At 39.8% G+C, this 12,015-nt stretch overlaps 1 protein-coding gene across 6 annotated transcripts in view; it reads left to right on the top strand.

Annotated features, from left to right (window-relative positions):
- The window catches only part of ADGRG6 (adhesion G protein-coupled receptor G6), a 134,038-nt gene that overhangs the window by 89,040 nt on the left and 32,983 nt on the right, over positions 1-12,015 (top strand). For all 6 annotated transcript variants that reach the window (XM_046669182.1, XM_046669179.1, XM_046669183.1 and 3 more), the window contains 6 exons: positions 2,597-2,739; positions 5,143-5,254; positions 6,341-6,405; positions 6,995-7,205; positions 8,442-8,613; positions 10,239-10,379. In XM_046669182.1, the coding sequence (XP_046525138.1) occupies positions 2,597-2,739; positions 5,143-5,254; positions 6,341-6,405; positions 6,995-7,205; positions 8,442-8,613; positions 10,239-10,379 (844 nt within the window). The remainder of the gene's footprint in view (positions 1-2,596; positions 2,740-5,142; positions 5,255-6,340; positions 6,406-6,994; positions 7,206-8,441; positions 8,614-10,238; positions 10,380-12,015) is intronic.

Genomic DNA, 12,015 nt, shown 5'->3' with positions numbered 1-12,015 from the left:
TGACTGAATCGATGTGAATTTACAACCATAATGATGGACTGTACTTCTTTTCAGGTGATATATTTGTACTAGAAGATAGAAATAAAATTTCATGTAAGAGTTGACCAGAGAGTTTTCTTCTTACTTTTTCCTTTTGCTGTTCAACATTAGCAAAATAAATGTTTTTAAAGTTATATTTGAAACTTATCATTTCTGTGTATATTCAACATACTGGATTGCGCTATCTGATCAGGGAAAGTTGTTTTTATTTTCTGACCTTGTTCCTTTTCCTTTGTGATCTGAAGTATTTTAATACTGTTTTCTTGATGGTGACAGGACTTTTCTCCTCTATTCAGCCAAATGATTTCTTCTCCAGCCCTTCCTGCTGGATTACATTAAGCTTTGAGTAAAGGGTCCACAGCAGCCTGGGTGCCTTTGCTGGACACTGGTTAGCAATTGGGTCATTTCTAGTTTGGGATATCACCCATGGCAGACCCTGTTCAGAAGGTCAGCGTCGTCCTTTTCAGTTTATGTGCTGAATTCTTTTACTACCTGACAGTACTAAAATCAGCTGTCATTAGTGTATGTCAGGACCTCAGAAACTCCTGCTTGAAGGATGTTTAAATTCAATGCCATCTCAGTTTCCTCTCGGTCAAACCAATGGGTGACTTCACAGAAAATTCTGCAGAGAGTGAACTAAGACAGTGTGTATGGGAAAACCACACATTTAGTTTTTCTTTGGTATGAACTCTGGGCATTGTTTTAAAATTTATTCTCATAGTCTTTCCCCCTCACTTTTTGCTGCTCTCTACTGCTTTCATTGCTCAATAACGAACCTTTAGTAAGTCTCACAGTTTTTCTCAAAACCACAATCTACTACTTTTCTAAGAGTGTGTAAAATACTTTGTTCCAAACTTTTCCTTTCAATTTGATCATAACATGGACCACAGCTTCAGATAATGCTATCATACTCTATCACCTAGACAGACAGGAAACCAAAGCCACAGAGACTGGTTTATTCAAATAAAGAATGATTGACGGCAACAACAGAGAGACCTTGACTTTGTAGAAGCGTAAGACAGTTTCAGTTTTCAGGATGGGAGAGGAAAACAATACGGATAAGCCCTGTGAAAGTGTGTGGTCATTCTTGAATTGCTGAATTTGGGTATTCAATGTCATCCACAATACATTGTGCTAATTATGTTCTCAGTGTTCAGGAGAAGTGAAAGGTCACTTTCCCACCTGTAAGTTCTCAGGAACTGGAGGAGCAAAGCTTATCTTTCAACAATAATTTAATCAGGATACTTTTTCATAGGCTGTGTTAAAAAGTATTAAGATACCACAGGTCACCATTATACTCACATCTGTGTTTGTCTCATCCTGAAATATGGCTTATGTATGAACATGTGTGAATCAGTAGGTCATTTAGAGATAAGTAGCTTTTCAGAATGAATTATGACAACATCAGAGCCCTCTATCCTTGAGATTAGCACAGGTATTAGGGAAAAAGTAGAGCTGTTCTTTAATTTCACCTAACCTTGAGTAGCAAATATTTCACTTCTTTTCTTTTTTTTTTTTACCACCACAAATATATTAATCATCTGACTATTTCATTTTTATTGATATCCACAGGGTTTCATAAATAAAATACGCCTTGCCTCTCTACTGAGTACTTTGTAGTGATTTCAGAAACAATGCTACTGCTTTGACTTTGTCATGTGGACAGAAACTGATATTGATAATATAATGCTTTATCTTATGTCATATTGTTCGTTTCTCCTCAGAATATGAAGAAGATGAAAGTTTTGTTGCAAACCCAGAGCTTTCACATACGAAGGAAAAATTTTCCCCTCTACCTGACAAAACGATGTCATTTAATTTTACTTCAATGTTGAAGTGATGGCTTTGATTTGTGCTGTTGACTCTAGCTGTGATTACAGTGGAACTGAAAATTATGTCACTTCAAAGTGTAGAGCCGAGAGTTTCGGTGGTGCCTGTAGGAAACTTCCGTGCTTCTCATAGAGATGTTTTCTTTGTGAAAACGTTCAAGGTCAGATAGTCTGTAAACTGCTTCGACAATATGCTGGCCAATCACCGAGTATATTTTGAGTACTTATTTTGTAACTTTTCATCATACAAAGTACTCGCAAATGCTTCATGGTGATGGAAAACCATTTGTCACAATTCTGGAGAAATTGTAAGATATTTGTTAACAGTAACACTCAATTTCAGAGGTCAGATGATCAGTTTAGTTGAAATTTAATTTTTCTAAGAAACTTTATGTTGGCTATAAAGAAACAATATATAATTAACCACAAGTATGGCCCTTTCTTGCATGTATGCTATAAAATATTAGTTAAAACATTTCTGAAAGAAATGAGGTGATATGATAGAAGTATTCTTGCAATATCCTATAAAATCTACTCATACTGAAGTATTTTTGGCATCATAATTTATGCAGCAGCAGACGTCTGTGAGTGCCTTGGCCTGTTTCTTCAGTCTCAACACTTTATCTTCATCCCTCTTACTACCATATCCAAATGTTCTGTTTTTCCACCAAAAAAAAGCCAACCAGTCAACAACCCCAACCACAATTCTATTTAAAATGTTTTCCTAGGTTCGTGATTTGGGCACTTCTAATTTACAATGCAACCAACAACCCCAGTTTAGAAGGAGGAGTCATTCAGCAGAAGCTCTTAAAAAACAACGAGTCCCTGGACGAGGGGTTGAGGCTGTACACGGTGAATGTGAGGCAGCTGGGTGAGCACCCTGAATTTTTTTATAATGTGTATTTTACACAGCTACATATTCAGGTTTAATGGAAACAACAACGAAAATATTCTTCCTATGTATGTTGTTTGCTTATTTTTCCTGAGCGTGAAGTTCATCATATTGGTGACATTGCAACAAATGGGTGACATGATTACCATGAAGGATGTTGGCTCAAGACCTGTGAATCTAAAGGAATGAAAAAGGCAGATGAGAGTTTATACTCTATTTTAGGGACATATCATGAAAATATCAAGAATATGGGCAAAATGCCAGGATAACCTTGACCAGAATTGACTTCAACTTTAGAAACAGAGAATTTATATGTGCTTATGGGAACTCTAATGGGGTAAAAGTGTATAAAAGAGTATAAAAGGCAATTTGTTATTGTAAGACATTCCTTTCTCTTATGTTCACTGTCTCTGTTAATCATACCACTGTCTTCACAGGCACAGGCCAGAAATCTGGGAGCCATTCGCGACCTAGATTCAGTTCTTGCCCAGACAGCATTGACGTCCTCAGCTTCCACCACCGATGTGGTCTTGCTATCCCTTCCTCAGACACATGGGTTCCCCTCTGCCTCCTTGCTGTGCCTGCCCACACCGCTCTGCTCTCCTCTCACCATCCACCTGCTTGTCACCTGCGTGGTTTTAAACACAGCCCACAGTCACCTCCTCTAGGAAGCCTTTCCTGATAGCATCATGTATAAATAGTTATCACCACCTGTGAGCCTCCACTCCTTGCTCTCCAGATGCCTGGAGCACCATACACGTTGGAAGAACGTTGTCTCTGACTGGACGTATTTGCGTTCTTATATATATTTTCTTTAAACAGGATTTCCTCTGGCTTGAGAACACATCTTATTTCTCTTTCCCATCCTCACGTCCCACTTCCTCCAGCACCCAGCACGTTCCCCGGCACTTACGTACTCGAGTAAATAAATGGATGAGGCTTCACGGGAATATTTTAGAAAAGTAGATGATCAAAAATATGGACAACAAAAAGGAAAGTTATTGTTCTAAGGTTGTTATATGATTACAGTTATATTGTGATTAGGTACATTAGTAGAGATCAAAAGAGAAGAGAACTTTGACACTTTTCCTTAGACGCACGCAGGAGGGTGAAGTGGGGAAAGTGGGTGATTTCAGCTGAGGCCAGAGTCACAGTGTGATCAGGAAGCAGGCGTCTTCGCTGCCGTGAGGAGCCACCCATCTCTGATGTGTCACCATACACAGTTATGGAGAACTCAGAGAGGTGGACGGATGCAAATCACCATCATCACCATCCTCAGCAGTTTCTGAGTCTCTGTGGGAAACGCTCACTTATTAACAAACAGGGCTCCTTGGGATGGGAGAGTGCAGATGCTACCCTTTCAGACTTAGGAGTCTCCATAAAGAAGCACCCTGAGGAGTGCTAGTTTATACCTGGGGAGCCCTGTGAGGACCAGCCACCTCTGTGCTCAGAGGCTGAGGAATCCCAGAACAGCGCTCTCTGCGTCCTTCGACATGAAATTTATACCACTTAATTTAAATTCTGAGCTTTATTGTTTTTCTGCAAGTGGACGTGTGAAGAAAAGTTTCTACGAATTGAAAAAAAAAAAAGACCAAACCCTGACAATTTTAAGGCTCAGAATATTGATGGGAGAGTTATTTAAATGCTCAATTGGGGACTACAATGCTGGTTCCCAGTAGTCTGGTAAACCTTGCTGTTTTTCAGTACTGAAATACAAGATTTTGTTGTTATTGATGATATATTGCTTGTATTTTGTTATTTTTGCAAATGTGAAATCTGAGTCCTTTGTGTCAAGATGCCTGCCCCGAGAGTGTGGACACACCAGGTGGGATGATTTGTGGATGAAGGTGTGTGTGTGAGGCAGTGGTGCTGGCCCACAGGTGTCTTCCTGCCGTTCTCCCAGCAAACCACAGCAGCTGGAAAATTTTCCATAAAATGTGCTCACAACTCAATGACGACACTATTGGTGCATCATTTTATAGACTTTCCTCTTTGAAAAAAGATCAAATTCTATTTTGAGTTTTTCAGGACTGTTTTCATTTTATGTTAGTGTTTAAATTTTGAATAAACCTTTCTTTTACTAATTTTATCTGCTAACGATTTATATTAGAATGATAGTGTGTTTCATGTTTATAATCGCATAAGTGTGTGTTTTTATTTGATGGTTTTGTAAGATGTAATAATTTTTGTGCCTGAAATGTATTGGATGTTTATTTTTCCTAATTTCTAAATTTTTACAAATTCCGAACATAAAAAGCCAGTATTTTGGTAGTACATGAATTAAATACCAAATTACCAACATTGTCATTTTGCTTTCATCTTGCACGTCTCATTTGAAAAATTAGATGACTATTTCTCATGTTGGTTCTTGTTTTCACATAGGTATATGTGTTGGTGAGGAGAACCCCAAAGGCTATCAGTGGCCGACCATCTCCCCTTCGGAATACAAGCATCCCTGTCTAGAGAAGCAGGGGTTTTATGCCTCACGGACATGGTAACACTTTGATTGACTCTTGCCAGGAAATCTCCACGGTGTCTGCCTTCCCAGGGTTACGCATGCCTCGCAGTAGTTCCAGTGCATTGCGTGTGGATTGGGAAGAAGGGTGGGAATCTTGGTGTATGTCTAAATCATACACTCCAGGGAGGGTAGAGAGGAGGCAGGGGGATTCCCAAGAAAAACCTTTTCACTTCAAGCAACATGCTCATTTAGCCTTCTCCAAAGAAAGAGAGAAATTTGGAAACCAGAGCGGGGCTCTCAAGCAAAGTACCTTGTAATTGGATAAACTGAGCCAGCTCACAGCCTTGGAACAGGCATCTGAAATTCCAAGACTTCTGAACAGTTTGGACTGGTTGTTGCTGTTGGAGGGGGCAGAGGTGGAAAGAGAATAAAGACGGGATCCAGGTTAAGGCAGCAGCTAGTGGAGCCTCTCCGGGTATAGAGTTTCCCTGAATGCTTCACAGAAACCTCAGAGACAGGGAGATGACAGAGGATTCACCCAGTAGCAAGTCCAATCCAGTCCTTCACCCTCCACCCTGCCCCCAGTTCGAGTTTTCTGGTGGGGGAATTCAGAAACAAAAACTGCCCAAGTAGAAACATTTTGAGCTTCCTGCTGTGTTTGGCAGGTCGCAGGGCGGAAAGCAGGGCATGTTAGAGACTTGCTGACTTGGGTTGAAATGTGGCTTCTACTTCTCCCTGGCTGTGAGACCTGGGGAAATTCCTTGACTTATCGGAGTCTGTTTCCTTATCTATAAAATGTGGATTATAATCTGCTTTATAGAGTTATATGAAGTCAAAATCAGATTTTATCTAGAAAGTTCTTAAAGCAGTACTTGACTCGTGTGACCTGATGTACCCTTGTTAGGATACAGGCTCTTGCTAGTGTTTTGTTTCCGTGATGCATGCACCTGATTTTTTTCCAATAAGAAATTCTTAACATGAGTTTTATTTCCATGTCTTACAGTTTTATTGTCAAATGAAGCTTACCTAGATATCGAAGCAAATTCTAAAAGTTATTTTTAATTAGTTTTGTAAGTTGTAATGTCATTTATGCCAAATATTTGAAATATCTTTGTTTCACAGTCATCCTGCCCCTGACAGCACCTCTTCAGCCTACTGGGGGACCCCTGACCTCTCCAATTGTTCAAGTAAGTGAGCGGTTTTTTCTTCAGTTCTCAAAGACAAATGCAATGACCTCATGCTGCATGATTTTCATCTCTGCAGACCTGTTCTTCTGCTATAAGATACTATTGTATTATTAAAAGCTGGCAAATAGTTGTTTCATGTAAGGGAGAAAATGCTCTTTTTCCTCATTCTGTTTTTCTGTTCTGTTCATTCTGAAAAAGATTAAAAAGACTAAGAAGATTTCAGAGAAGACAAAAATAATATATAAGTTGATATCTGTATAAATGTTTTATAGTTTCATATTATTTTTGAACAGCAAATATACACTTATCGATTCTGGGGGCATTTCTCTTAGAACTATATGTGAATATTCGCCCCTCCAAGTTATTTACCTAAGTTGCGCAATTTATATCTTACTAAAGAGAGGTTAGTCTCTGTGAGTAAAGAAATATTATTGCCCTGGGAAGACTGTGATAAGGGGGTACACACAGGAAACCCAGTTTGTTGCTTCAAGCTTGAAGTGAAATATCACACTATGTTTTAGATTCCTAGAAATGCCCAAAATACATAGGTAAAACTTTGTATGTTGTTTCTTCTGCCTTTTTTTTTTAGAGGAGGCAAATGAAGTTGCCAATCAGATTTTAAATTTAACTGGTGATGGGCAGACCTTAAACTCAGCCAATATCACCAGCATTGTGGAACAGGTCAGGAGGATTGTAAATAAAGAAGAAAACATTGATATAACGCTTGGCTCGACTTTAATGAATATATTTTCTAATATCTTAACCAGTCCAGACAGTGACTTGCTCGAGTCTTCTTCTGAGTAAGTATTTGTTTTCTTCTAGAGAGTAAAATTTACTGGATTCATGTGTTGTTATGTAATTTCTCACATATCTGAATGCTTGGTGCCCAGCTTTCATAATTTAAACCTCTAGAAGATACATTGATATTTCCCAAGATCGTTCACAAAACAAACTTCGAAGTTCTGTATTTTTTTTTTCTGCTTTATCTCCTCAACCCCCCCCTGTACATAGTTGTATATCTTAGTTGCAGGTCCTTCTAGTTGTGGGATGTGGGACGCCACTTCAACATGGCCTGACAAGCGGTGCCATGTCCGCGCCCAGGATCCAAACCCTGGGCCGCCGCAGCGGAGTGCGCGAACTTAACCACTCGGCCACGGAGCGAGCCCCTCTATTTTTTTTTGAGAAATAAAATAAACAAATTGATTAACATTTTCCATCTGATTAGATCTATAAATAGTCCCAGAAAAACATAATCCATATTTCATTTTTTCATCTAAAAATGTTAACTGGGGTTAATTCAAAAGATAAACTATTATATATATTAGTTTATGACACTTCTTTTTGCTTGCAAAGGAGACACTTAGGAAACATTTAACTCACATCTTTTAGGCATGACTTGGTCTCTATAAGTCACTATCCTGTGGACCGTAGCACAGAACTGCCACAGCTCTGTGACTTCTGGAATAAAATTCTTGGGGCAGGTGAGATGTACCTATTTATACACAATTCACTTGGTACCCAATTATTTCATTTAATGTGTGAATATTCAGATATTTAATTCTCTCTTTGTATTTCCTTTCTTTCAACCAAATTTCTTCAATGGAACTTTTATTTTTGTTAATATGTATTCTCTAACTTACCTTATCTACATAATTGTAAACTTGTTTTTACAGTGTCTTACAGTTCAAAAAATACTTTTGTTACATTATTTCCTTTGATTTTCACTCATTTATGAAGTAGGAGGGGTATTTTTCATGTGAGGAAAAGAAGGCTAAGATAAGTGAAAACAATATTTGTTTAGGATGTTTATTGATTTTCTTTTTAAGGAAAATATATATTTCTCTTGAGAGTATATTCATTGCTATGATTTTGTGTTTTAACTGATATTGTGGTTTGGGGTAATTTTGTGGGTATTCTTGTTAAGATCAGAAAATTTAAAGACAATTTTATTTGGTTTGTATTTCACCCTGCAGCAAATCATGTATCTGCAGTGCCTAAAACGTGTTACTTAACAGTGGTATTTGTCATTTATTTAGAGCTTTAAAAACAATTGATGAATTGGCCTTCAAGATAGACCTAAGCAGCACATCACATGTGAATATCACAACGCGGAATTTGGCTCTTGGAGTGTCATCCCTGTCCCCAGGGACCAATGAAATTTTGAATTTTAGCATTGGTCTTCCAAGCAATAATGAATCCTATTTCCAGGTAACAAGCCAGTGGTTCCTTTCATTGTAATTAACTAGACAAATAAAAACTTTCTGATCACCTGCTAGTTGCTCCTTCAAGGAGGTCTTGGTCTGACGGGTGGCAGGCAGGTCGGCCATTGGCTAAGGTTAGCAGTAGCAATGGCATAAGGCTTATGGGCATGCACAAGAGGTGTGCTCTCAGAACCTGGGTGATGGCTGGCTCAGCCTACCTTCCACAAGAGGTGATGGTGGAGCTGAGTGCCCAGGCGTGAGTCGGGGCCTCCCTGTTGAGAGTGGGGGTGGGGATCAGCTCAGTCAGAAAAAAGAGCTTTATTAGGGGCCCAAAGTGGGAAGAAACATGGTGGATGCTCTTTGCCAGATTCTCAACCTGTGCATTCTAATCACCTTGAGGACTCGTCAAGCAGATTGCTGGGTCCCATCCCCAGAGATTCTGATTTAGTAGGTCCTGGGTAGATCTTCAGAATTTGTACTTTTAACAAGTTCCCAGGTATTGCAGATATTGCTGGTCTGAGGATCATACTTTGAGAACCAATGATGTGGAAGACTGGGAATGGCAGGGATGGGGAGGCTGGACAAGAAAGCTGGGGCCGGATTGATGGAGAGCCTCTCTGGCCTGTTCAAGTGACACTTCAGCAAGTAGTTTTCAGGTTCCTGCTGTGTGTTAGACAGTGTTAGCCATGCAGGTAGGTGAAAGGATTCAGCATTGTTCTTGATACGGAGAACACACATGCAGCATGTAATACTTCTTAACTAGGGCACAAACCAAGATGAAATATAAAAAAATCTGGCTATAAGGAAGAACTTTTTTCCTGCTTTAGACCAGGGGCCCCTTTGGATCATTCCGCTTCACATTTTAAGGGTGAAAACTCGGTCAGCCTCGGTCTCATTCCAAGTCCATTTGCAGGAAAACACTGTTTGGCCTGATGTTTGGGGTCAGAATGATGACATCCCGGAGTGTGCATAGAACTTCAGCTGTTTCCCCTGTGTGGAGAAGCGCATTCTCAGCAGTTAGGCAAATTGACGCCAGTCATTTTTTTTTTTTGTGCTGAAGAAAATTCACCCTGAGCTAACATCTGTGCCAGTCTTCCTCTGTTTTGTATGTGGGTTGCCGCCACAGCATGTCCACCAAGAAGCAGTGCCAGGTCTGTGCCAGGGACCCGATCCCAGGCTGCCAAAGTGGAGCATGCTAAACTTAACCACTAGGCCACAGCGCCAGCCCTTTAGTCTTCTTTTATTGTTGTTGTTGTAGTTATTTTTCACTGTATTCTGAGAAAGGCTCAAAATCTGTTGAGGGTAAATCTAATTCTTATACTTGGACGTGTTAACTCATTTGTAGATTTCCGCTTGCCTTGGTTAAACTCAGTGCTTTTTGTCTTTTGCCACACATGTAAAACTAAACTCAGACGATGGGGGAAAATTCACCCTGAGCCATGATGGGGGCCATGCTTTTGTCTGTTGGGGATTCACCCAGGAGGGCAGTGCCTGCCTCAGAGGCAAAGGGAAGCTGGGTCCCAGCCCAGTCGATGCTCGTGGTGGTTCCTCTGCCATCGTCAGCACGTGGAATAAAGTTGTCATCGCGATTGAATTGTGATTCCTTGACCAATATGTCTCCGTGTGTGACAGGTGGATTTTGCGAGTGAACAGATGGATCCATTGGCTTCTGTAATGTTGCCTCCAAACTTACTTGAGAATTTAAGTCAAGAAGATTCTGTGTTAGTTAAAAGAGTACAGTTTACTTTCTTCAATAAAACTGGACTTTTTCAGGTAAGTGTTCATGAAATTATAATTTTTCCATGGAAAATTGAGTTTCTTTGCTCAAAGGGAAAAATAAAATTTCAGATTCCTTGAAAATAGATCAAGAGATACAGAGAAATTAACCTACTGTATTTTCAGAAAATGCAAAATTTTAGCATAATTATTTATGTATATTATTGCAGATAACGATATGCTTACTGACAGGGCTTAAGTTTTTAAAATGAATCAAATATTAGGTTAAGACTTGCGTGATGCACTTAGAAATGGAATTTGTCAAGACGTTATTATTTATTATTCCTTTTGTTAAATATTTTATGCTCTCCAGCAATTTAGACCATCAGAGTTAAAGGAATTGTGTGCCAAAGAAAAGCTTTTTTTTCCCCAGCAGGAAGCACTGTTTACATAATGAGCAGCATTCTTGGCTTTAATCAGTTTTCCCCTTGGTGTTTCAAATGGCCTTTGGCCTTCGCATATCCCAGAGTAGGGCGGCATTGTGCTCAGCACATATTATCATTTTTATTGGCATCATTTCTAGATACTAGAAAGTCCACAGCTCGCAAACACTGGTGACCTCTGGTTGCCTTTGAAAGTACAACCCCATCTAGCGCAGCTTCACTGAGCCCTTTTTTTAAAAATAAAAGTTACCTGTTGAATTGATACCATTGTATATCAAACAATGTGACCTCTGTGAGACCAAGTGGCAGGTGTCACGGCCAGTAGAACTGTTTCTGATCGATCCGCCCTGTCCGTCCTGTGTGGAGGAACAACAGGGGAGGCTCCGGGTAAGCAAAGGGGACACCGTGGAGTCATTTACAGTAACTCCAAAATTTTAAAATTTTATTAGCAAATGTTTTGGGAACAAGCTATCTAAAAATTTTGAGTCAATTAGGAGGATAATTACATGTAATTACTCTGAAGGATGTAAAAGCTGTGAACATAGAAACTGCAGTTGTTAAAATTATTTGAGGCTTACAGCAATGTCCCCTTTAAAAACAATACAGAAACGTCAGGGGTGGGTTCAGCCCCGGGGGGGGTGGGGGGCGGTCTGAGACAACTCCCAGAGTTCTAGAAATGTGTCGTCATTTCATTTTGAATCTTCTGCATGTCATCGTTTCCTTTGCCTTTGGCATCTCCCAGTCAATGTTCCTCTTAGGAAACATATATTTGTTTTTTAAAGTAAATTTATAGCAGAGAGAAAACCTTTTAAGGGTCTATGGTCCTCCCAGAACAGCGTGAACAAGATATGAGTATTTTTTAAGAAAAGGCTGCGTATCCCCAAGCAATAGCCGACCTTATTGAGAGTGACCACGCGAGAGTGATAAAAAGCTGCATTCTGGTTGCTGAGATTTATTTGGCATTTAAGAAATTCTGTAATTATTCCAAAGCAACTGACTCGTAAGCTGAGATAGGGACATTCAGGAGGTTGGACAAGAAAAACACAAGGAGAGGAAGAGAGGACCTCACTGGAGAGGCAGTCTGCTGGTTCCGGTCATTTCGCAGATTCACCGATTGGATTTCCCGACCACCGTTGTCTCCGCAGTGGAGGCTCCAGACAGTGGCAGGTGCACAGTCAGAAAAGGTAGACGTTCTGGATGGAGTTTAATCCCGTAGAATTACGTTTAGGCGTAAGTTGGGAAACACATCA

Source organism: Equus quagga, chromosome 8 (genome assembly GCF_021613505.1).
Source record: "Equus quagga isolate Etosha38 chromosome 8, UCLA_HA_Equagga_1.0, whole genome shotgun sequence".
Lineage (NCBI taxonomy): Eukaryota > Metazoa > Chordata > Mammalia > Perissodactyla > Equidae > Equus > Equus quagga.
The sequence above is the reverse complement of the archived record's forward strand: the minus strand, read 5'-3'. Positions and strand labels throughout refer to the sequence as shown.